This window comes from Cibotium barometz, chromosome 6, assembly GCF_041138505.1.
Source record: "Cibotium barometz isolate CiBa-2024 chromosome 6, ASM4113850v1, whole genome shotgun sequence".
In the NCBI taxonomy this organism is placed as follows: Eukaryota; Viridiplantae; Streptophyta; class Polypodiopsida; order Cyatheales; family Cibotiaceae; genus Cibotium; species Cibotium barometz.
Window position 1 is genome coordinate 57,895,345 of NC_141051.1, and position 26,613 is coordinate 57,921,957.

Genomic DNA, 26,613 nt, shown 5'->3' on the forward strand with positions numbered 1-26,613 from the left:
AGGTGGAGGAAAGATGAGGGATCACCCCCTCTCTGATGACAACTCAGCGTGTGCATGGAACCAAAGGATCACAAAGTTTAGCGTGTCATCTATGATCTGATCAGTCTAGGAGACCAAAAACATGGTACATATGATTTGTGTAAACTAAGATTACAAAACAAAAATAAGACATGTCTACCAAATGAAAACAGGATTACATACTACACTGGCCCTAAATGTACAATCAATCAACGAGAGCTCATTATGTGTCAACTTTCCGTGAGAGAGAGAGAGAGAGAGAGAGAGAGAGAGAGAGAGATGTAATATTAAACATCTACAAAACAGCAAAGGGTCTATGAGACTAAAATGAGTACTATTCGTTACAAGCACATAACATTAGTTAAGGACTGAGAGTCTATTGGACTGAGAAGATGAACAAATAAGAGAAAAGAAAAGGAATATGTCCCCAGTTGGAAAAGGGTTCGATGGATGAGAGTTGAGAGTTACATCAGCTATAGACTATCAGTGTTGGTTTGGGAGTACAGAATTCTTGGAAGATGGCTCCTCTCTCAAAACACTGCCCATTTGCCAACCTTGCAAGCCTCACGAACCTTGGCCAATTTCATTTCCTTCTGTTTGAGTTCTTTGACTATCCAAAGCTTGGTAGCTTTTAAGAACTTGGATTGTTTGTGTATTTTGAGCCTTGCTTCCCTCAAAGTGAAGGCCATGATAGCACAACCCTTGGTACTTGCCTCAATGGTTTTGGTCTCGTTCACATTCCATGAAATTTGGAGTGTGTCTAAAATTACTGCTCGAAGAGATGCAACCCCATCATCAAATATATCCCAATCATTTGGTAAGCCCCCAATCAGGTGCGAGAGGGCTAAGGCTTCTCTGCACTTTTGGGCTGGGTCGTGACTTGTCCTTCCAACTCCTTGTTTTGTACTGACCGGATAGCAACAAGGGGTTCAGCTGGAGGTCAAGTCTGAGTCAGAGCAGATTGAAGTCCAGCACGTCGGGAGCTGCAGGTTGAAGTCAAACTTGCTGTTGGAGCTCAGGTCGGAGGGGAAGCAGATCAAAATCGAGCAGGCTGAGCCTGTCAAGATTGGCCTCTGGAAAAAGATAGCAGCACGGAACATTGGCTGGGGTGGTCTCGATTAGGTACCTCATGTGATTCCATAACCCCCTCAGCTGGGCAGCGGACTACGCCTAGTGACTGGATGTGGAAAATACAGATGAAAACCCTAGCCAAGGGGCACTCGTAGCTCAGGTCGGAGAGAGAGAGAGAGAGAGAGAGAGAAGACATGACATATGAAACATAACACATAACATGTATATAACACAACAGATGGCACATTACATAAGGCACACCTTGCGTAGTAGTGAATTCAACTTTTCTGAGCTGATGGCATTTACCTTTTCCTATGTCAAGTAGGAAATTTTTGCTTGTTCTGCTCCACCATAGTTTTTCAATCCCACGGGTACTGTGATGAATCCACTAGCTCCTATTGCTCCATCACCACTGTCCACTTTAAATTCAGCATCTAACCTCCTTGAACTCTCTTTCTCTTCAAGGCCAAAATTAGCAAGTGCATCACGTAATCTCCTTGCACTCTCACCCTTTTAATGCCCAGAATTAGTAAGTGCACCATAGTCCTTACGCCCCAAGATTCTGTCTTCATCATGTCACCTCCTCTTGTCATCCAGCCATTATTTGCTAATTACGTACATGTGGATCCTATACGTGTACAGGAACAAGATTTTGCAGCTCTTCTGGCTATGGTAACTATCTCTTCTCATCTGATCATAGCAGCTTCTTCTCACCTAGCTAGAGCAAGCTCCGCATGCGACTTTGACAAGTTCTTCTCACTTTGCTGTAAACAAACATTGTGACAAGTTCTTGGAGATGTTAGCACTCCCAAAGCCTGGAAATTTCAATACTGCGGAGCTTCTCAAACACAGTAGATTCCAGAAGGCCAAAGACCTGTGGAGTACTTGAAAAAATAGCAGCAAAGTGGATAGATAATATTAGGGGTGAAGTGAGCCTTTGCCACAGAACTTTGTCACATTACAATTCCAAAGAATTCTTTTGACTGAAATGGGACAAAACCAAAAAAATAAAAAAAATAAAAAAATCAACAAATTGAGGCCTAGAAACCTACTTGGATGGAACTCAATACATGCTGCAGTTGGACACAGTTACAGTCACTATTCTAGAAGGAAAGAGAGGAGGCTGTTCCTGTAACACTGAGCCTAAGCTATTCTTGGGATTAAACCCTGCGTGCACGACCGCGTCTTCTGAGAAATTCCGGCACTTCAATACGAGTTCCATTTCCCACATTCGACGGAAGGGCAGAATGAGTCATCCGACCTGATACCTGCTGCCGAAAATGGAAGAGCAAGCAAGAATCAGGATAGCAAACAAGGAGCTATAGCACCACCCTAGCAAAAACGGTGATTCCGGCAGCACAATGTATGATTAGATTCAGTCTGAACGGTATGTAAAACTCTTGCCTTGGAGCTTGCCCTCTCTACCTCATCGTGTCCTTTGAATCCAGTTGCAATAAGAGTAATGCTGACCTGTGTCAGTTGGTTTCCACAAGCAATAAACCTTCTCAGAAGTTCTCCAAAAAATATACACCTTTGGTTGAAAATCCTCCGATAAAAATTACAAAAAGGAGCAGCCAGCAAGTAATAACCTTTATCAGACATGCATAGAAATCTAACCCGGATTCTATTGAAAGAAGAACCTTGAGCATAAAACAGAAATCCTCAAAGTGCAACATACAAGTTACTTATTTACAATCCAGGTGTAATGCCCAGTCGAAGTTGCCCAAACTACTAACACTACGGGTTTATATCAAAGATCAGACAGCCGAGACAACCTAAACAGATATGATTGGATACTTAATACAGCTATATGTATAAACTTCAACAAAGCCCAGTACATACCTGCCTAATTAACACATAAATGAATGAAGTGATGCCAAAACAAACATATCAGAGAGCATCTTAAAGACATGCATGAATATTGAAAAAGTACAATTTATGGCCTACCCACCCACTTTACAAAGCAGGAAATGCAATCAGGAAGCTTGGAACTGTGCACGACCCTTGATAAACTGATTCTTACCTGCCCGCTGTATGATTCATCCACAACAGCTCCAAATATCAGATTAGCATTGGGATCTACAAGATCATAGATCACCTCTGCTGCTGCATTCACCTGCCACAGCCAGATTTATTGAAGCAAAAATGTTACAGCTGATTTAGACCATTAACATAAGTGATTTTTACATTGAAGATTCTCTAACTTGCTATTATGCATTGACCACCTACAAAGATGTGCAATTAAAGTACCTCGAACAGGGTCAAATCCGAGCCCCCGGTGATATTCCAAACAATCCCAGTGGCCCGTTCGATGCCGACATCCAAAAGAGGTGACTGAATTGCATTTATTGCTGCATCTCTTGCCCTGGATTTGCCTGTTAATTAATAGATAGAGTCATCTATCACAACTCACTAGCATTAACAACCATCACCCATGCCCAATATTCTTTGATTTGTAACCTAGTTCCCTTGTCATTAAGTGACAATGTCTTGGTCCCAGACCAGATGCTGTTGCAGAGGTTCAAACATGGATCACGAAAACCGACCAGACAATATTTGACAAAGTTCATGTACAGAGGCCCCATCCTTCTGTAGTAGCAACTCCCACGTGTGGCGGTAAGCCGTACAATTATGGCCACAAACACCCCAGATACTAAGGGAGCTGCAGGAATTTGAACTCAGGACCTCCCCTTCCTGGTCACAAACCCAAACTGCTGGGCTACACACCTATTGGTGTCTCTTAAGGAGACATTTTTCCAATCTCGTTATTAACTTATCAGGGAAGCTTGCTTCCCTTAGATCCATCAGCAAGTGGCATTACTGCACAGACCCCTTCAGACTCAAAGGTTCCATCAACCTCTCACTCATGCTATGTTTCTATTCGCTCGCCGACAAGTTTCTTTGAGCAAGACCAGCACCAAACTTTGAAAACAGTAGATATTGAAGACTTTGGGAGTCTGCTAAGAGTGGCAAGAACTGCAGTTGACTTCTCTATAAATATGATGCAATCTCAAAATTATATGATGGGAAAGCTAAAGCTCCTGATGAGCTTGAGACTAAACTTTTGCTCATGGCTGGAAGTGTCACATATACAGCAATAAAGCAAATACACCTACGGGCAGGGGCCTTCTAACGGTTATTGAGACCCAATCCTGTGTACTACTCTCTCTCCACTCCATCTCTCTCTTTTTTCTTCCTAAGAAAAAGATCCTTCTATTAGGAAAAAAAAAATAGCAGCCCAAGGGCTAGAAGTACATGCCTCATACCCGCAGTGGGAGGGAGGGGGGGGGGGGCGGCAGCGGCAAGCTGGCAGCCTATAATGGCAAGTAATATCGCTGTGAGAAAGGGATTTATGTGCCATGTGCACAGGAAGGCCTCTCGCCGTCTACGCATGTGATATGACCTGTCTTGCAAGTTGCAACTTTCCCCAGTAACCATGAGGGTATGAATGATATCAGTCCAAAAGGAGCTGACGGACTTGGCTGGAAGGGTGAGAGTACCCTCAATGGCCTCCCTGCAAAATGGACCCACCAAATATGACATGCAGCTAAGCTATTGATGATCTCCTATCTCGGGCTGCTGCCCAAAGACCAGGGCTCTGCTGAACTGTCAAGGGTGGAAACTATATATATCCTGCAGTCAGAGAGTCGGAGGGCTTGCTGCCTCCTTGTAGAAAAGAGCCGGACCGGCCTCAGCCACCCAGACTACTGCACCCCAAGTGATAGTATCGGCATGGACCGCACTGACGTGTATAGGTGGAGGATCCTCTGCCAAACCTCTTGCGTTTTGGGACAGTTCCAAAGGGAGTGTTGCTGGGACTCCGTGGGGTGACTGCATCACACGCACACGGCTGGCCGTCCTCCAATAGACAACCAAGTGCTCACAACGAGGCTGCGGTGGGCTAACTGCCAGAGGAAGATTGTGACCTTCCTAGGCCGATAACTATCCCACAACAGCCTCCAAAAATCTCAGAGGAAGCGGGAAGAGATGCCCTAGGAGGCCCAGTGGTCTACAGCTGTGCCAAGGTGCCATCCATCTCATGGATCTCGATCCTGCGACACATCATTGCCGAGTAACGAAAAACGGGGTCCAGCCACTCCCACTCACCTGGATCCCACTGGCTGCAGTTCCACCCAGAGCCATAGGCACCCGGAACTATCGCCAGCCACCTTGGCCACAGGAGGGTCTATGTGCTACTAATGATCATGAAAGCCAAGAATCCATACCCGCTAAAGAGAGCCACCACTATAGTCAGTGAGGAAGAGGGTCACCCGGCCCTGGGGACCAACTGAGAAAACAAGTAATAGCCCTCCATCAAAATCGAGGACTGATAGAGGAAATTGTGGCGAGTGAAAGCACCAAGCCACTCTCATTACTGAACCATTCAAGGAATATCTCGTTAGTGAACCACCGAGGAGACACTCTTTCTCTCATTCACTCCATGGTATATGCTGATACAATGATGTGCTTGGTTTCCTTGCAACTCTGTCTTACATATATTAATACAGTCCTTTGCATCTGCCTTATTGTGTAGGCTTCGCTTATTGCATCTCTTAAGTTCTTTTAGTGATCTCTCAATGTCCTCTTCAAATGCGTGGAGATCAATATATTCTCAAGACCCTCCCTTGATCTCCACATGGTGTGAGGATCAGAGAGATGCCAATCCACTAAGGAAAAAAATCAAATTGCCCACGAGCTATAAGAATTACGACAACAAATGTTAAAAATCATAGTCGTCTATGTAGTTTGCTTGCTCAGAAGACTCCAGTTTTTCTTCGCCTTTGTCTTTATTTTTCTCCTCTTTAGGTTTCTCTTCTTCATCCTCTTTTTTGCAACAGTCTTTAATAGTGTGCCCCTTCTTCTTGCAGTAATAGCAAGATCAAGGAGAATTCTGCTTCTTTTTCTCTATCAAGAAAGCCTGCTCCCCTACTCCTGGTTGAGTTGTTGTCGATGAAGATGAACTAGCCTCTATCCTTGTTTCTTCCAAGATGATCGAGGATGCTTCTGAGACAAGAGTTAACTTAGGCTGATTTGCACTGACTGACACACATTGCTCATAGGAAAGAGGCATACTAGACAATAGCACAAAGACTGCCTTTTTCTCATCAGTATTGACCCCTGCTCGAGTAAGTTGGTTGATAAGGCTTCTAATGTTGCTAATATGAGAACGCTCTTTTCTGAGAAAAAGCCTTGCTACAGCATTTGTCTACCCAAAGATTGCCTTGAGCCTAGTCCATGCTTCATTTGAGCTTTTTGAAGAGGTCACTTGTGGAATTTGAGTATCACATAACCCACTGATGATGAGGGAGAGGGCCTTCATATCAAGGCAGGTCCATTTTGATAGTATCTCAGGAAGGCCATTTCCGTTTTAATGCTCCAAGTGTGAAACTTGGATCCATCAAATTTTTCAGACTTATCAAAATACCCTCCCACACTGGTAATCATGGTGCACGCACAATACAAGGAAACCCTCTACAGTTGAAGGGTTGTACAAAGAGATATTATAAATGTCCTCAGTGAAGTGATTTATTTGCAAGGCTCATCAAAACATCCTTCCCCATAGAGATGTAGATGGTTGCTTAAATAATCAAAAAATTTAAGTGCCTTTGCCCAGCTTGAGTAGTGTGGATTAGTTCTTTTTCTTTTTTTTTAATTTTCTAGCTGAGTCTATTGATCTTGGCATTACACAAATGCCTTGTCACCATATAGGATTGCTCTTTATAATTTTCAGGACATGCAATGGAGCTTTTGATTGTCTGCAATGGGTAGTTCAAGGTTGGCATTCGAAATGTAATTTTCCAAAGTCACAGAAAGGAAACGACTAATGTTGAAAATATGCAACAAAAGCTATATCCAAAAATAGGAGATTAATTTAAATGCTCTATTGCATGCTAGCTTACATCTGCAATGCTCCAGCAATTTTGCCGGATCATGTCAAGCAGCGTATCTGGATGAGCCTAGCTAACTTGCAGATTCGCGTTGATCTACTACCTCATGCTCCAGATCTCATCGAAGTGATGCTGCCGATCTTGACATTTTCGGTGAGCACGTCCAGTTCGTCGCCCTTTTTTTAAGACTCTGCCGAACGGCCACTTGCTCATGACGCTTTTGGTGACCACTTAGTTTAGCCTTTCATTAAGAACTTTAGCTTGTCTAGTTAGGTGTCACGACCCTGTGTTTTTCTCTCGACAGTATGCAGGTGTGCACGGGGACATGGTGGACAATGTGAATGGCACCACTTTGGGGCCAAGTGATTAAAGTCTCTTCACATAACCCAAGGGGACAAAGAGGAGTAAAGGTTCAAAGGTTTATAGCCTTTATAAAACCTTTTTTAATACATGGTGGCCCCTAGGCTAATTTGGGGGCCTACACCACTTTTGGAGAGTGGGGGCTAGCACGCCTCTTTCTCTCTCTATCATGCTTTTTTGGGAAAAGGTGCTGGCGGGCAGCGCTGGATTCTGGCTCTTGGAAAACAGCTACAGAAGGGGTCTGCACTGCTGGTCATATGATGCTTTTTGGAAGGGGATATAGGCGGGCTGTGCTACAGAGTGCAGAGGCACAGCCTAATACTTCTTTACGCATGTTTCTTGGGATATAAAAGTTGGCTGCACAGGGCAGAGACACAGGCGTTCTTTTCTCTCTCTCTTTGACTCTTGGAGGACTGGTTGGCTGCTGTGTGGCTGAATATACAGGCGCCTACAGGATCTTCTTCTTCTCTCTCTCCTTTGCTTTTGGCAAGAAGCTGACTGTCAGCTGAGAAGCCTGGACTGTAAGAGGGGAACACAAGGCTGGACAGCAGGTTCTCTCACAGGTTTTTCTCTCTGCAAGACGAGGGCAGGACTGTTTATGGGCTGTTTTGCTTGGCTGCAAGTACATTGTGTACATGGGTTATTGGCTGCAAGTACAAGGTCAGCTGCTTATGTTTCTTGGCATGGGAGCGACGCAAGCTTTCATGGGTGCATACCCATGGAGCAGATTGCTTTCTTCTTGCTTGGAAGGGACAGAGGGACCTGCAGTTTTGGGCAAACCTATGTAACATAGTTGTGGGGCAGAAATACAGCCAGACATATTCAGTAAGAGCTCTCTCTTTTGTTTGTGTGTTGTGTTGGCACGACATTTGAGTATGTGCCGAGAATGTTTTCAATTGGAAACAGGACATGAATTTCATGCTGGGCCAAACCAGATGTTTCATGGGAAAACAGGTCACCCGATGTTTGCTGAAACAGGCCTTTGTTTCATGTGGAAACATGTATTTGGGTTTCTCCAAGAGATAGGTCACATGCAGGCACCGGTCACAGGAGTGGACACACGTTTGGTAAGCCTTGCTAGGTCACATGCAGGCACCGGTCATAGGAGTGGACACACGTTTGGTAAGCCTTGCTACTGATTGCTACTGATTGGACAGGGGTTCGCGAATCCATGATAGAGATGGTTAGTACCCTTGGAATGAGAGAGGATGTTGTGCTATGATGCGAGTTCTCTTTTGGGAAACAGTTTGGGAGTCTTTCTTGTGATACAGAAGCACTGGATGTGTCAGGGTGTGATGCTGTTCATAGGGTGAGAGGCTATGGATGGTTGTGGCGGCCCTCATCATATGGGAGAAAGCTTCTGTATGCAAGACTCGATGTGAAAGGGTCTTTTGATATGAACAATGGCTGGACTTGTTTGTGGAAGCCGAGTGGACAAGAAGCCATGATGCAGGGTCTTTGCAGGCTTCTGGAGTTCTACTGTGACGGCTGAGTTTTCCAACCTTATTGTATTCAAAGCTCATATAATCAATAATAGAAATACCGCAAGGGGCGCCACTGCGTTTTGGGGCCAATCGGTGTCCGTGTACTATTTGTAGGAGCACTCTAGCTCCCCCTGTTTGTTTTCCTTTTCTTGGTCCTCAAAGGTGTTGAAGTGTTTTGTGTGCGAGTGTTTGTTTCACACCGCCCTTTGGTTTTGTCTGAAGACCGAGGCCGGTTTACAAGGTTCCGTTGCCGAGACATCGTCGACTTTCTCAAGGAGGCGAGCCCGTGGTTGCTTTGGTCGGGACAATCACCAACTTTCCCAAGGGGGTGAGCTTGTGGTTGTCTCATGAGAGTCACATCAAAAGCTTCAACATGTGGAAAGTGAAAAGGAAGTACATGAGGCAGTGTAGGACTTGTGGCTTTGCCCTAATGAGGTGAAGAGCAAAAGCTGAAGATCAAGCTCAAGAGAAAAGACACCAAGGACAAGAAGTAGTTGGCCAGGAACAAGAAGCAATTGAAGTGTTATGGAGCAAAAGATGGGTTGAAGGCTATGGTTTTCGATACTTTGTCACCGGTGGTACCTTCACTGAGGCTTCATGGGTTTGGAAGGCATCTTCATTCTATGTTTAGCAGTAGTGATCTACTATGCTTCATCAGGGACTTACCACTTGGGTGGAGTACAAGCAGGTTTTGGGTGCCTGAGGATGTATCAGATGAGACTCAGACGGAAGTGGAGGAACTTGATGAGGTTCTTATTCCCGGGCAGATACTAGCACATAAGGAAAGAAAGGTACCAGGTAAAGTTTCCCGTCACTATCTTGTGAAGTTTAAGAACTATTCACCGATGGATGCGAAGTGGATGGAGGAGGGTGACTTAGCAAATTCACCTCAGGAATTGCAGCTTTATCATTCAGGTTCAACAGAGCATGGGTCTAGAGCATTGCCTGATGCTCAAGAGGGGGGGTAGCACCTCCGCTCCCTTGTTACAGACAGGCTCAGTTGTCATCTAGGAGTCGCTTGGTGACATCTTTGTATTCACCCGAAGGTACTGATAGCTGACAACAGTACATCTGCTTATGGGACTTCTATGATATTGTTGTTGAGATTCAAGCTCGATGTCACCTTGTGCCAGTTGCACTATGTGTTGGCATGTTAGGTAGTAACATGTGTGAGACATAAATGACCGCGTCCAGCTGGTCAGTGTGTGTGGACAGTAGCTAGGGTTAGCTATGTGTGGACACAACACATGTAGTGTGTTATAGCTTATGGATTATGGCTTTATGCATTGTGTGAGAAGGGACATGGCTTCCCTCTATGGTTAGGGTTTGACTAATACATTAGGGTTTGCTCTTGTGTGTGTGTCTCCTCTCCCTCTACTTGTTTTTCATCATGGTATTAGAGCCTGGTGCTCTCTATTAGGGTTTATGAGTGAGTGAGAGAAGAGGGAGAAGAAGCTGCGGAGCTTGCCATTGGAGCTGTGAAGCTTAGAGCACACCGATTTTCACCAAATCTGAGAGCTTGGCCTACCAGGTAAGAAATACTAAACATCCTTGAGCGGATTGCAGGTGCAAAAACACAACAAACATCAGATTTGAGTTGCCCAAAGCAAAGGAAAAATTTCTGTTTTGCAAGCTCTCCATTGAAGCTTGAGTGTGGTGAATGTATTGAGGCAAATGGTTGCAAATCTGACAAAGAATCATGTATCTGGCAAATGGGAATGTGTTGGCGACTCATGTGCAAGCCCTAGAATGAATTTGGAGCAAGTTTGATGCATTGGAGTGATTGGAAATTTACTATTTTGAAGCCCTCACAAAAACAGAGAATAGAGGTCCATTTTTGATCGGTCTCTTGCAAAAATCAACACATTGGTGGATTGTGTGTATGCCTAGGAGTGTTGGGAACCTTCGTGTGTATTCAATAGCCATAACAAACTAGCCAAATCCCTCCTACAACAGGCGGCGCAGCTTGAAGGCCAGAAACAAGGCAGTTTTTTGGAAGACTTGCAAAGTGGAGGCCAAATTCAAGCTTGGTGATTGATCAACTTCAAAATTTTCTTAGCAATTTTGTGATACACACAAATGAGAAGGTTGCTATGTGGTGGTTGGAGCAATTATGCATTTTGGAGCTAATTATGAGCTGATTAAACAGTGATTAGTGAAACAAAGGGTCATTAATTGGCTAATTACTCTCAACTTTTACAATTGGTCTAATTCCTTTTACATGGAGTTGGTAGACATCATTGCTAAGCTAATGAGTGCCTAGTCCCCCAATTTGGACAAGAATTGAAGAAATTAGAGGACTTTTCCTACTGGGTTTTACTAGTTTTTCTCAAAACAAAGAAGGGGATTTGAAACTTTTGGTATGTCTGCACCTTGGTTGGTGTTAATATGCAACATTGAGCTTGTTTGGGTGTCAATGCAAGTCATCCACACTTGATTGAACCACTACATTGCAATTTGAAGCCTTGGAAAGCGCGCCAAAACAAGGTACTTTGGACTGCGTATGCCAGTTCAATTTGAATGCAATCAGTGTGATTTTCTACATCAACAGTGAAGTTCGTTGAGTACTTTGGAGTATCTGGAACACTTATTAGAGTGTGGTTGAGCTAAGGAAGAATTGGACGTGTGTGGAAGGTGCATTTACATTGAGCAAATATGTCAGACAACCCAGTGCAGATTGTGGGTGAGAAGTTGGATAGAAAGAACTTCCAGGCATGGAAGTACAAGATTAAAAGCTTTTTGAAAAGAAAAAGATTTTGGAATCTTGTTACAGGTGCGGAGCCAGAACCGGATCTACCCCGACAACCTACACAACAACAAGTTGTAGCTCATAAGCAATGGTCACAGAGAGCATACAAAGTTTTACATTACTTGTCTATATATATCTCGGATGCTATACTTATACATATACATGATGCTGAGAATCCCAAGGATGCATGGGATACTTTGGTAAAGCTGTTTGATACAGATACTAGTGCTCGTAAGTCTCAGTTGAGACAACAGATTCATAATATGAAGCGAAAAAGAAGGAGTATTCATGATTATGTACAAGAGATAAAGAAGTATGCAGATGCATTGGCAACTATCAATGCCCCCATGCCTGACATTGCCTTGCGTGGTCTTGGCAAGGAGTACAAGTCTTTTGATACATCTATCTCTGTTCGGAGTACAAGTTTACCAGATTTTGATGAGTTGGTTTCACTCTTGCTTGTTGAGGAAATCAAACTCAGTGACTCTTTTCATGATGCATCTACTAGCCATGATGATAATGGCAAGAATCAGGCTTTCTATTCACAAAGGGGATTTAGAGGCAAGGGAAGATTTGAATCACCAGGTCGTGGTAATGGTCGTGGATGGCAGGATAGGTCACCACAACAGAATTTTCAGCCATCATATGGTGCTAGAGGTGGTCGTGGATATACACCTCAGAGAGGCAAAGGTAATCCTCGTGGAAGAGGACGTTGGCAAGGCCAACAAACATCTATGCAAAATGTGGAATGCCATTACTGTGGGAAATTTGGTCATATGGCACGTGATTGTTACCGCAAACAAAATGATTTGAGAGGGGGTAAAGCACAACATGGCGGAAACTTTGCACAACATGGTGGAAATTATGCAAATGGTGGAAATTTTGCATCAAGCAGTCATGATGGCAGGCAAATCACTTGTTTACATGGTGACAGTGTCATGTGCATCACAGATGCCATGGACATTTCTAGGGCTAGATCCAGAAGAGGCAAGCAGAAAAAGATTATGAACCAGTAGAACCAGAAGGTAGGAGCTTCAGGTGACTCATCTGAGGTGAAAATGGAGCATAGCATGGATCAGAAGGCTGTCGGCTGCATGGAGGCTGACATCAGCATGACCAAAGGACTGTCGGCTGCAGGACAGAAGGTGCTGGCAGCAGGCGCATCAAAGACAACAACCAGATCCAGTCGGCTGCATTTTAGGGACTTTTATGAAGCTGTAACTGGCCGACCAGCAGTCGGCCAGTTCATCATTTATCCCAAGGCCTATAAAAGGGCCCCCTTGCTCAATGTTTGAGTCATTCACTCCCACTAGGGGTGTGAGTCACTTAGAGGTCCCATAGGGGACAGAATTTAGGGTTAGCAACCTTTTTATGAAGGCAGCCCATGGCTGCAAGGATATGTACCTTTTTGTACCATAGTATATACTGAAATTCCAGCACTTCTCTCTCTCTCTCTCTCTCTCTCTCTACTCTCTCTCTACCTGCGTTTTTGCATCAGATGGTGCGTTTTGCATCAGAAGGTTTTCAAAAGTGTTTAGGGCTGAAAGAAGACTACCCAAAGCTTCCGCGCGTTACATTGGTATCAGAGCATCAGGCCCAGCCAAGCTAAACACTGATTCAGTCCCAGATGATGGTGTACAGGTCCAAGGTACAGGAAAGTACACGGATTCGAAGCCCAAGGCGGGAACACAGATCGGGAAGAACTCCCAGGAGGTTTGTTGGTGGTGTTCCACAGTGCCAGATGGGGATGGCAGTTCCGTGAGCCAGATGGGTTCTAAGGGAACGGTCCCAAGGGAGGTTGATCCTCCAAGGGTGATGTGAGAGTGCCAGACTCCGTTCCAGGAACGAAGACCAAGACGGTGTTCAGAGTCAGGGCAGGAATGGATTGTGGACTAGAGGAAGACCAGATGCATAGATCTTCATCAGAGACAGAGTGGTTTGGAGAACAGACCGGATTTTCAGAGAAAAAAGGTTTGCCAGGGATGGATGATGACAGAGGGACTTCGGAACAGGATTGGGATGATGACAGTCATCCAAGAGCAGGTTGGATTCCCGTCATCAAGTTTAGCAGAGGGGATGTCATGTGCATCACAGATGCCATGGACATTTCTAGGGCTAGATCCAGAAGAGGCAAGCAGAAAAAGATTATGAACCAGTAGAACCAGAAGGTAGGAGCTTCAGGTGACTCATCTGAGGTGAAAATGGAGCATAGCATGGATCAGAAGGCTGTCGGCTGCATGGAGGCTGACATCAGCATGACCAAAGGACTGTCGGCTGGCAGCAGGCGCATCAAAGACAACAACCAGATCCAGTCGGCTGCATTTTAGGGACTTTTATGAAGCTGTAACTGGCCGACCAGCAGTCGGCCAGTTCATCATTTATCCCAAGGCCTATAAAAGGGCCCCCTTGCTCAATGTTTGAGTCATTCACTCCCACTAGGGGTGTGAGTCACTTAGAGGTCCCATAGGGGACAGAATTTAGGGTTAGCAACCTTTTTATGAAGGCAGCCCATGGCTGCAAGGATATGTACCTTTTTGTACCATAGTATACACTGAAATTCCAGCACTTCTCTCTCTCTCTCTCTACTCTCTCTCTACTTGCGTTTTTGCATCAGATGGTGCGTTTTGCATCAGAAGGTTTTCAAGAGTGTTTAGGGCTGAAAGAAGACTACCCAGAGCTTCCGCGCGTTACAGACAGTGATGACACGTGGTATATGGACTCTGGAGCATCAAACCATATGACTTGTCATGGCGAATGGTTTGAACATAAGAAGGCAATGGATGTGAAAAACTATGTGGAGACAGGTGATGATTCCCAGCATGCTACCACTCATGTGGAGAGTGTACCATTGGTGATGCACAATGGTGAAACAAAGTCTATGGCAGATGTCTTGTATGTGCCTTCTATTACAAAAAGTTTGTTGGCCTTAGTTGGTCGAATGGTTGAACAAGGTTTACAGGTTCGTTTCAACGAGCATGGTTGCTTCGTTGAGGATTTCAAAAATGGATGTAGAGTCATTGCCAAAGGCAAGAAAGAAGGCAGGTTATTTAAGTTGGATGCTGGGATTCCTGAGTTGAAATCGGCCATGTTCTCTAAAAGCCGAAATGTGGTACAGGACATTGAAATGTGGCATAAAAGAATTGGACATGTGAACATATAAAGATTAAAGAACATGCAGGCAAGAGGCATTGTTGGTGGGCTGCCTAGATTCATGTATGATGGGAATATGCATGTCTGTGATGCTTGCCAGTTTGGAATACACATATATGACCTCTTTGGTGAAGCATGTGGAACCTACATGCTATACAGAAGCTATTGGGAAGCATGTATGGGAGAAGGCATTGGATGTTGAGATGGATGCATTGGTCCATAATGAAACATGGGATTTGGTTGCCTTACCACAAGGAAAAAATGTCATTGGTTGCAAATGGGTTTATAAGGTGAAATGCAAATCAGATGGTTCCATTGAGCGTTATAAAGCGCGGTTGGTAGCTAAGGGTTATGCACAAACCCAAGGCTTGGACTATGATGAAACATTTAGTCCAATTGCAAAGATGGGAACAGTGAGAGCAGTCATTGCTATGGCCGCAGCAAATGGTTGGGAAATGCATCAAATGGATGTGAAAAATGCATTTCTAAATGCTGATTTACAAGAGGAAGTTTATATAGCACAGCCAGAAGGATAAGTACACCCGAGGTACCCCACTCATGTATGCAGGTTAAAGAAAGCATTATATGGTTTGAAGCAAGCACCTCGTGCTTGGAGTGATAAGATAAGCCAATATCTTATCTCCCTTGGATTTCAAGTTTCTTCAGCAGATTCTTCACTCTATGTGAAGAAAACAGATCATGGGATTGTCTTGCTTGTCATCTATGTGGATGACTTGATTGTCACAGGAGATCATGCTACAGATGTTATGCATGTCAAGAAGGCATTGAGTGGGTAGTCTGACTGACTGACTGACTGTCTAAGGCTGAGAATGACCTACGTAGCTCATGCCTAACTTATCCTGGACGGAGGATTACAATGAGGTCACGGCATACGACAAATATCATCCTAAAAGGTACTAATACTGTACAATGTTGCACTGATGATGATGACCTAGCTTGTCACCATGCACTACAGTGCAGAGTGAATGTGACATATGTGGTGATCCACAGCCCTAATCCTAATTAAGAACAAGATGCTGAAGAAACATGATCAAGGCATAGGAGAGAGAAGAGAGAGATGATTGGTGTCAGGTTTTCTTTATTATATGGTACAAAAATGGGACTGTATGTCTGTACATGATTTAGGCCCTTGGTCTACCCCCAAAGGGGTGACCTCTCACCCCTTCTACATGCTAGATGCTGACTTCTACTTCTTCAATGCTGAATGTGCTGAAAATGTTGAATGAATGATGCCAATGATTGGCTCATGCTTATATATGGCTTGAGGTGTGGTTGGCCAGCTGTAGTGCTATCGGCTTGCTACTGGACAAATAATCATAAAATATTCATCTTAAATGATGTGCTTCTCTTCAATGATTGCCCACGCCTGATGGCCTTCACCCAGATGCCTGGCCGTCTGCGTGCATGGGTTCCTGCTAGCTGCCGACTGATGTAAGATGGCTGCCAACAGGTTCTTAGACCCTCCGTGATGATGATGTTGCTGATAATGATGCTATTGATGCTGGTGATAATCATGACGATGATACTGATACTGATGATATTGATGATACTGAGGATGATGGATGAGGCTCTAAATATTGTCTAACTGCTGTCCTAATCAGGGATTGCTGTTCATGCTGAGGATTGAGCCATGGCACCGGCATGGACATGACATCCCCTCCTCCTAAACTTGATGATAGGGTGGACACTCTGTCATCCTTTCTCCCTGGACTACTGACTTTGATCTAACTTTGACTCTGACTTTGACACTTTTGTAGTCAGCCAGGGTTCCACTCTAATCAGGTGTACAAGTCCCGTTCATGGTCATGGTTAGGTGTGCCACTCGTACTGTGAGTCACCCTCTGGAATGATGATGTGGTGTTCCAAGCATTGATAGGCTTCTAGCCAGATGCAAGGGCATTGAGGTGCATGTAGAAGCAAGAAGTGCAGGGCCATAGACTATGTCTATGTGGGCCCTACAGTTGGGCTACCTTTGCGCAGCCCATGGGCCGAGGTGTGGGCCCATAAGGGCCATGGGCCACAGTCAGCCAACCCATGGAAGGGCCAGGCCTCATAGAGGCTAGGGCCATAGTCGGCCAGCCCAAGGAAGGGCTAAAGCCTCAGTCGGCTATCAACAGCCAGTCGGCCAGGCCCTAGGGGCTCTGACAGCAGTCCGGCAGCAGCCTAGAGAGCCATGTGTGAAAGGGCGCCACATTAATGATATTAAATCAGGTAGTGGAGCTTATTCAGCAGGCTGACAGCCAATTTAGCAAACCTAGAGGGACATATAAAAGCATAGGCTTGGCAAGGGTCAAAGTATCTCATTATTCACAAAATGCTGAAGTACTCCAAAGGCCAGGACAGCTAAAGGGAGCCTAAAGCAAAGGTGTACTCGAAGGTCAAGAATAGGACATCTTCAGGCTGCTGAATTCCAGCCTAGTAAGGTCTCCAAGAAGTCAATCTTTTTCATCATTCAATAAAGTAAATACACCAGTCCTTGATGGGGGCCCTTCAAAAGGTATTTGGGACCCAATCGGATGTACTTGTCTTTGTTCTTCTTCTTCCTCTTCTTCTTCTCTCTCTCTCTCTCTCTCTCTCTCTCTCTCTCTCTGTGGACATCCAGAGGACATCGACAGTTGTACATTGATTTGTCTCATAGGTCGAGTTCGGCCTCTAGTAGACGTTAATACAGCTCTCTCTCTCTCTCTCTCTCTCCATAGAGAGGGGATCCTGTGGAGATTGTCTCATTCTATGTCTACCTTGGTGTCACTTTCAGTGGCCCACGCTTTACCATGCTTCCCGTAGCACATGCCAGAGTGACGCGGGGATATGCAGCCTTAAGCTTACTTGAGCGGCAGTGCTTCCAGGCACATTTCCAGGAGCCCAAGACGAAGGGCTGGCTTTTTGACACCCTCGTCACACCAGCCTTGATGTATGGAGCAACTTTCTGGGGGCCAGATTTATCTGATGAGGATTGGCAGCGAGTTGAGAGGCCCCAGGTCATGATGTTCTCCCGTATGATCTGCAACAAACCATCAGTCCCACACCAGATTATCCAGGTAGAGTTTGCTGCAGCCCCGATGGTAGGGGAGGCACTCTTCCAGACAGTCACATATCTCCATCACATCAGTCACATGGATCCCCACAGGTACCCGAGGCTTGCCGTGGAGTCCTCCAGACAACTAGCACTTGAGGGGCACTTTGGAGTATGGTATGCACTAGTTTCCACTTGGTTCGCAGTATATGGACTCTGCATGGACCGCCTAATCACTCCCCTTTTTTCCAGCTGTCTCACGAGGATACCAACCGGGTTATCTGGTCAGATCTTCTTAGCCTCTACACACATTGCACATGGATCACACCCCCAGAGCTCCCCACGAAGATGCACTTTTACAGAGACCACTTCCTCACACTCACTGAGGATGGATTCATCCAGCAGCCGGGCTACTGGAGTGTTCACATGTCCCATGCCATGCGGATTGCAATTGGCCAGATACGGGTTTCTTCCCACCGGACAGGTAGAGCTGAGCGCATCTTCAGAGCCAGGAAGCTCGTACGGACACCCAGAGAGGAGAGGATCTGCCGACTATGCCACACAGAGGTTGAGACGGAGGAGCATTACATATGTCATGTGCAAAGGTTTTGCCCATGGACATGTCCAAAAGCTAGTACTGAAGGGGCAGCCAGAAAAGGAGATTAGAACCAAGGATTTTGGAGCATGAAGTGCAGATTTGGTAAGTGTTGGACTAGGAGAAGGACAAGGATGACCTGTCGGCTGCAAGAAGGGCAAGTCGTGAAGAGTATTTTGGCAATATTTGTCCAGTCGGCCACCTCTCTAGTCACTTCAAGGGCCTATATAAAGGCACTAAGGCTCATAGTTAGATTCATTCACTCCCACTTTGGGTGTGGGTCTAGACATAGACTAGGATTAGGGTTTGTTAACCTTTTCCAAAAGGCAGCCCATGGCTGCAAGGATTTATGTACCTTTTTGTACCATATGAAATACTGAATTTTGAGCTCTCTCTCTCTCTCTCTCTCTCTCTCTCTACTCTCGCTTCTGTCTGCGTTTTTGCATCAGCATGTTCTAAGTGGTGTTTAGGGCTGAAAGAAGACTCTCAGAGCTTCCACATGCAACATTGGTATCAGAGCATCAGGCTCAACAAGGCTAAACACTGATTCAGTCCCATATGAAGGTGTACAGGTCCAAGGTACAGGAAAGTGCACAGGTACGAAGCCCAAGGCAAGGAACACAAGACCAGGAAGAGCTCCCAGGAGGTTGGTTGGTGGTGTTCCCCAAAGCCCAAAGGGGATGGCAGTCCTGTGAGCCAGGAAAGGCTTTCGGACAACAGTTCCAAGGGAGGATGATCCTCCAAGGGGTGGAGTGAGAGTGCCAAACTCATTTCTCAAGAATGAAGACCAAGATGGTGTTCAGAGACAGGGCAGGAATGGATTGGGGACTGGATGGAACAAATGCATAGATCTTATTCAGAGACAGAGTGGTTTTGGAGACCGGGCTGGGTTTTCAGTGAAAAGCGTTGCCAGAGATGGATGGGATGACACAGGGACTCCGGGAACAGAATGGGATGATGACAGTCATCCAAGAACAGGTTGGAATCCCGTCATCAAGTTTAGCAGAGGGGGATGTCAAGTGCAAAGGTTTTGCCCATGGACATGTCCTAAAGCTAGTCCTGAAGGGGCAGCCAGAAAAGGAGAGAGAACCAGGGATTTTGGAGCATGAAGTGTAGATTTGGCAAGTGTTGGACTAGGAGAAGGAAAAGGATGACCTGTCGGCTGCAAGAAGGGCAGGTCGTGAAGAGTATTTTGGCAATATATGTCCAATCGGCTGGCCGACCAGCAATCGGCTAGCTCTCTAGTCACTTCAAGGGTAGGCACTAAGACTCATAGTTAGATTCATTCACTCCCACTTTGGGTGTGGGTCTAGACATAGACTAGGATTAGGGTTTGTTAACCTTTTCCAAGGCTGCAAGGATTTATGTACCTTTTTGTACCATATGAAATACTGAATTTCCAGCTATCTCTCTCTCTCTCTCTCTACTCTCTCTTCTGTCTGCATTTTTGCATCAGCATGTTCTAAGTGGTGTTTAGGGCTGAAAGAAGACTCTCAGAGCTTCCGCGCTGCCCAGTATAGTATGATATCAATGGGAGGTTTCACTGTCTATTTCGTGAGGGATTCGGCCCACTCTCCAAGATCATTGACTTCCAGGACCAACGTTGCCTGGGCCTCTTCCTGCTTGAGCTCCGCAGACACATGGACACCTTGACACACAGGCCCCAACCACCTCGCCCCACAGGGATAGCACCATCAGGAAAATAGGAAGTAATGAGTTGGAGACAGTATTTCTGTTGAGACACGAAAATACCATCAGGATGTTGGATCACCTCCATGCCAAGGAAATATGAGAGAAGGGCGAGATCAGTCATCTCAAAAGTTTGTTTGAGTTGTGTCATGGTATCAATCATTTTGGCTTGATGGGAACCTGAAATAATTAGGTCATCGACATACAATACAAGGTAGCAAACCAGCACTTGATCAGTGTGAATATAGAGATTGGGGTCACAATGTGATGGGTGAAAACCTTGCCTGTGAAAAAATTTGTCGATGCGATGATACCATGCCTGGGGTGCTTGCTTAAGCCCATAAAGAGCTTTATGTAGGCGAAAAACTTTGTCCTCAAGACCAAGGAGATGGAATCCCGGAGGTTGGTCGACGTAGACCTCCTCGTGAAGAATGCCATTTAAAAAGGCACTCTTAACATCCATCTGATAGATTGGCCATTTATGGTGGGCAGCCAGATTCAGTAAAAGATGAATTGTGGCCATTCGAGTAGTGGGAGCAAAAGTCTCGTCGAAATCAATGCCTTCTTTTTGGCGAAAGCCTTGCACGACAAGCTGGGCTTTATATTTGTCCAGGATACCATCGACTTTACATTTGGTGCGGAAAATCCATTTGGTTCCAATGACTTTCTTATGACGAGGGCGATCCACAAGGGACCACGTGCCATTACGGTCAATGCTTTCAAGTTCGAGTTCCATGGCTTGTTTCCAGGATGGAATTTTAATAGCATCTTTCCACGAAGTTGGCTCATCATGTGCCACATAGTCTACAGAAAAAACAGAGGTAAAGGAGGCATGAGGGGCGAGTCTGGTGGATCGACGAGGACCGTCCAAAGGGATATCAAAGGGAAGTATACCAGAATCACGCATGGTTTGTTGATACCAGTGAGGTAAAGGGTCCCTGGGTGGTTGACGAGAGGAGGAAGCCTCCTCAAGTGGTGGAGTTGTAGGTAACTGATGGGTTTCATTTGGCACAGTCTGAGATTCTTGTTCAGTTGGTATGGGCAGCGGAAGGCGAAGTAAGTCTCGCTCATCAAAGACAATGTCTCGACGAACGAAAACTTTGTTTGATCTTGGATCAAAAACTTTGTAAGCCTTTGATTCAGAAGAGTATCCCACAAAAATGAGCAACTCACTCCTTGGCTCAAGCTTGCCCCTTCTATTATTCGGAGTGTGAGTATATGCTCGACATTCAACGACACGAAAGTATATGCTCGACATCCAAAGACACGAAAGTGGGAAACAATTGGCTTTTTGCCAGAGAAAGCCTCAAATGGGGTCCTGTGGGGAACAACAACGGTGGGGCAACGGTTTAGAAGATACACTGCAGTGTTGACCGATTCTGACCAGAGACGTTCAGGCAGCTTAGCTGCAAAAACCATGGAGCGTGCCATATCCATAACGGTTCGGTTCTTGCGCTCGACCACTCCATTCTGTGAGGGAGAGTTGGTGGAGGTGAGTTGGCGTTGAATGCCATGATCTTGCAAGAACTGAGAAAATTGATGGGAGAGAAATTCACCCCCATTGTCACACGAGCAGTCCTGATGGAGATGCCCATTTGATTGGTGACTAACCGAACCCATGTGGAAAGGTATTGGAAAGCGTCAGATTTATGCTTTAGAAAATATACCCACATGTATCTTGAATAATCATCAACAATCAGCATGTAGTATAGAGATCCATTCAAGGAAGGGGTTGGGGATTGGCCACTCAAGTTGAAATGAATCAACCGGAGGAATCCCGAAGTCCGATGATTAGCGTGATGTGGGAATGGGGTGCGATGTTGTTTACCCAGTTGACAGGGCTGATAGACATCCTTTGTCAGTTTGAGCTTGGGTATACCTTCAACCAACTTGTCTTGAGATAGCTCATAGAGAGTGGAATAGGGTAGATGACCATAGCGAAAGTGCTATAGTCGTTCAATGTCAGAGGGAGCCCGATGAAACTCTGAGTCAACAAAAGATGGCTCAGTTAGAAAAGTGGACAGATGGTACAAACCATCCTTCTGAGCTTGTCCTTTGGCAACAACAAGACCAGTAGTTTCATCAATTACCTCAACTACTCGTTTGTTGAAATAAACACCACGATCGAGTTGGGTAAGCTGGGAGATAGAAAGAAGGTTGAGACCTAAATTAGGGACAAGATAGACATTGTCCAAGGTAGCCTGGTTGGGGCCAGTGCTGGTGTCAAATAAGACAGTGCCAATGGATTTTATGGGCATCATTGTGTTGTTGCCACATCGAACTTCTCCCTTAACGGGACACTGAGAAATGAAAATGTCAGCATTACGTGCCATATGGTGAGTAGTGCCACTGTCAACTACCCAAGTGACAGGATGACCATAGGGAAGAGTTGGATGGGCCTCAATAATGGGCACGGGGGGATTATCAAGTAACTGACAAATCTGAATGAGGGTAGAGGCCTTTCCCTCTATGGCAGGGGCGGCATACCCCCTGGCGGAGGATATCGCGGAGAGCCTGCGCAGCTTGAAGAGCCTTCCCTCCCACTATGCGGAGCTCATCGCCACCCTCAACGAGGCCGCGGCGCCTAACACCTGCAGATGGCCTTGTTTAGGCCTTCGTTTCTTCTTTTTTGTGGAGTGGTGGCTAGAATCAATCGTAAGTGTGACCTGAGCAATATTGGTTGAGGGGCCAGGATGAGGTGTGAGAGAAGACCAGACAGGCATCTCTTCAGGAGTGGTGAAAGAAACTGACTGGGAAGGTGGGACGTGAGCCCTAACTATTAGCTCGCCAGTGGGAGGATCTGTTGGGGTGAAGGCATTATGCCCACCCTTGTAGTGTGTACAAGCCCATAAGTTATAGTACATAGTACACTTAGTACTTTTAATGTACTAAGTGCACTATGTGTACTAGTGCAATATACATGTGTGATAGGGGAGTCACACACTCATTCACAATGAGTTGACTTATCCCCACAACTCTCTCTCTCTCTCCCTTCTTTCTCTGTGTATGTCTCCCACATGAAACCTAACCCTAACTCTTAATCTCCCTTCAACTGGTATCAGAGCTTTGGCTACAGGAGATCCTTGTGGTAGAGAGTGGTACATCGAAGAGCTACTGTGGATGGACTTGTGAGGCGTCTGTCGAATAGCCACGGGCAAAGCTGCATTGCTTCATCTACAGCAGCGCAGCAGCAACGTGGTGAGGCCGGAGGAGTGCAGAGCGGCGGATCCTATCAGCGATGATGAAGGCATAGATTAGCGCATCGTAGCGGAACGCAGGCGGAGCAGGTTTGCAGTAGAAATCGTCGCTCGGCACGGCCTCCTCCGCCCAGAGCTAAACGCCGCCAGCTGGCAGGAGTTTAGAGCGAGTACCCGTAGCGCGAAGGGGAGGCAAGCGAGCGAAGAAGAAAAGGGCAGCCGCGCTTCACCAGCGCGCGCAGCTGGAGGAGTCGGGCGCCGTGCGGCCGAGGAAGCTGGGCGTAGAGGACTGCGCGGAGTATGTGAAGGAGGTGAGCGAGGAGGAAGAGCAGCGGCGCTTCACCAACGCGCACAGCTGGAGGAGTCGGGCGCCGTACGGGAGAGGTTCCGGTCCAATCGGTAGCTCTCTACCGTCGATCCTTGCAATCGGGCAGAAACCCACGGGCACCTCCTCCGTTTCCACAGTCTTGGTGAGACGAGAAGAAAAGGCGATACAGAGATCAGTCGCACCGAAGCAACTCTTACTTCTTCTCCACCTGCGCCTTCCTGCTATCTGGCTTCTTCGTGGAGCTTTGACATTAGCCCACTCGCTCATGAATCACTGGCTCGTAGGTTTTTTTTTTCTCCCATCAACTCAGCTAGGAGAAGCCTTAACCTGCAACCTGCAAGACCTACACAGAACAGCAGCAGCATCATCACCCCCTTTTCCTGCAACAAAAAATCAAAAATTACGAGGTATCTGCTTCAATTTTTTTTGGGATTTGCAATTGAGTAGGTACAGGTGCCAAATTGCTCCATTTTTGAGCAAAATTGGCAAAATTGGGTGACATTGGTCACATTCAGGATCAATTTGCAGGAAATTGGATGTCAAAATTTGGGGCTTTTGATGTAATTGTGCAATTGGGCATTCATACATGCTGTCTGATGTGAGCAATCTCACATTCGGCCAAAATTGCAGGAAATTGAAGTGCAAATCAAGGGGCTTTTGTGCCGATTGGGTTGATTTGCATGCAGGCACTCGCATTTGATGCTTTGGGCAACGTGTTGATGCCTGTCAAGCACTCAATGTGCCTGTAAATCAACGGGCTTTTATGTACTGGATGTATATGTGGCCAGGGGGAAGCATCCTGAAGACTCTGGATGCCTTCATGTGCGTTAATGTACCATGTATGATCAGAAATCGATCTTAAATCAAGGGGCTTTTCAAGATTTTATACTTGTTGAGCTTGGCAAAGCAGCAGGCAAGACTTTTATGCCTTGAATCCTCAGAAATCCACTTGCAGTCAAGGGGCTTTTGCCCAATTTCTGTTTGGGACTGTTGTATGCAATGGTGGGGACTGTAAAAGTCTGATTTTCACTCATTTGGACAGCCAGGAGAGCATTTATTGCTGCTGTACTTGCTGGTATAGATTTGGTACAACTTTGTGCAAGTTTTGGCATGGCTGTACATTGATTTGAGTGAAGAAAAGGTTCATTTTCAACTGCTGTACTTGCCGGTACAGGTTTGGTACATCATTGGTGAGCACTTGGTACTGTTGTACAGTACTTTGGAAGAGCAACAGAGCACATTTAAGGTGCTGTCCTAAATCTGCAGCAACCAGATTTTGGTGATTTCATCACATACAGTGGGAGTAGAGTTGCATTTGTGCTTCCGCAGTGGGAGATAAACTTTGGGAGAACAACTGTGAGCACTTTGTGTGCTTTTGGTGCAGTGTTTGCACATTTTGCAGGGAGTCAGGCATTGACAGGTTGCATATTGCTATGGCAACCACAGGTGAGAGCTCTTCATTGCTTCACATCAAGAAGCTTGAAGGCTCACATAACTATGATATTTGGCAAACCCAGTGCTATAATGTGTTGCTCCAGAAGAAGCAGCACAAGCCTATCAAAGAAAGGGGTGTAATGCCCGCTTCTCTTACTGCTGAAGAGTGGGAAGATATGGATGAGCTGGCAAGATCTACTATCATGTTGTCTGTGTCAGACTCTTTACTTTTCAGCATTCGTGAAGAGAAGACAGCTTGGGGAATGTCGCAAAGATTGCAGGACTTGTATGCCCAGCAAAGTGCCTCAAGCAAAGTGTATTGGTTGAAGAAACTCATAGGTCTTCAAATGAAGGAAGGGGCGTCTATGGCAGCCCATCTAAATGAGTTTAATGGTATTGTCAGCCAAGTTATAAATCAAAAGTTGGCAATGGACGATGAGTTCAAAGCCAGCTTTCTCTTATGCACTTTGCGAGAGAGTTGGGACACATTCAGGACAGCCACTAGCAATTCGAATGCTATGCTGTCATATGCAGATGTTGAGGGCGCTCTTCTTCAAGAAGAGATGAACAGGAAAAACAACTCTGTTGGAAAGTCCAATGCAATGAATGCACGTGGGAGATCCCAGCAAAGGGGTAAAAGCCAAGAACGGGGAAGGAGCAAGTCCCGCTCCAAAAAGGACTTGGAATGCCATTATTGTGGCAAGAAGGGACACATCAAAAAGCAATGCTACAAATGGAAGAATGATCAAAAGGAAAAGGGCAAAGAAAAAGACAAAGACAAAGATGAAGCCAAAGATGCAAAGCCAAAGGGCAAAAGTGGAGTCAAGATTGAAGAAGTCAATGTGTCACATGCATGTGACAGTGAGGATGAGGTCCTATTCACGTCTTCACTTGATGCCCATTCACTACTTGCAGGAGATGGTCATGGTATGCACTCATGGATCATTGATTCAGGTGCCTCCTTTCATGTCACAGGTTGCAGAGACTTGTTTGTCAGGTATACTGCTGGCAATGAAGGAGTAGTTTATTTGGGTGATAACCATGCATGCAAGATTCTTGGCAGAGGTGATGTGAGGCTTGTGTTTTCAGATGGCTCACAGCTTATGCTCCATGATGTCAGGCATGTGCCTGAGATCAAGAAGAACCTACTTTCTACTGGACAGCTTGATGATGCTGATTATGTTACCACATTTGGTCGTGGAAAGTGGAAGATTAGTAAGGGCTCACTGGTTGTTGCTAGAGGCTCTAAGGTGGACACTCTTTACTTCATGCATGCAGGTGTTTGTCACCATGCTAATGTAAATGCAACCGAGCTGCCGGAAATCTCTATGTGGCATAGCCGGTTGGGACACATGAGTGTCAAAGGAATGGAGCAATTGTCTCGTTTTGGTTACTTGCCTTCTCTAAAGTTTTCAAGTTTTCAGTTTTGTGAGCATTGTATATATGGCAGGCAACTCCAATGCCCCCACAAGAAAGCTCTTGGACAGAAAGATGCTCAGTTAGAGCTTGTGCATACAGATGTATGTGAGATGCCTCAGCTTTCTTTGGGAGGGGCAAAATATTTTGTGTCTTTTATAGATGATGCCACACGTAAGGTGTGGGTCTGTCCTCTTCGT

At 45.7% G+C, this 26,613-nt stretch overlaps 1 protein-coding gene across 5 annotated transcripts in view; it reads right to left on the reverse strand.

Annotated features, from left to right (window-relative positions):
* Nucleotides 1-319: 319 nt before the first annotated feature.
* Nucleotides 320-26,613, reverse strand: part of LOC147637898 (cell division protein FtsZ homolog 2-2, chloroplastic-like) — a 50,958-nt gene continuing 24,664 nt past the window's right edge. Inside the window, exons 4-9 of one of the 5 annotated variants that reach the window (XR_015266112.1) lie at nt 3,340-3,464; nt 3,113-3,205; nt 2,494-2,559; nt 2,142-2,357; nt 1,396-1,963; nt 320-1,223 (exon numbers count right to left, since the gene is read on the reverse strand). Coding sequence is in view for 2 of the 5 variants with exons in the window: in XM_086799735.1 (XP_086655861.1) it covers nt 2,250-2,360; nt 2,494-2,559; nt 3,113-3,205; nt 3,340-3,464 (395 nt within the window). In the remaining 3 variants the exon portion in view is untranslated. The other 4 variants (XR_015266111.1, XR_015266110.1, XM_086799736.1 and 1 more) reach the window with 4 other exon arrangements.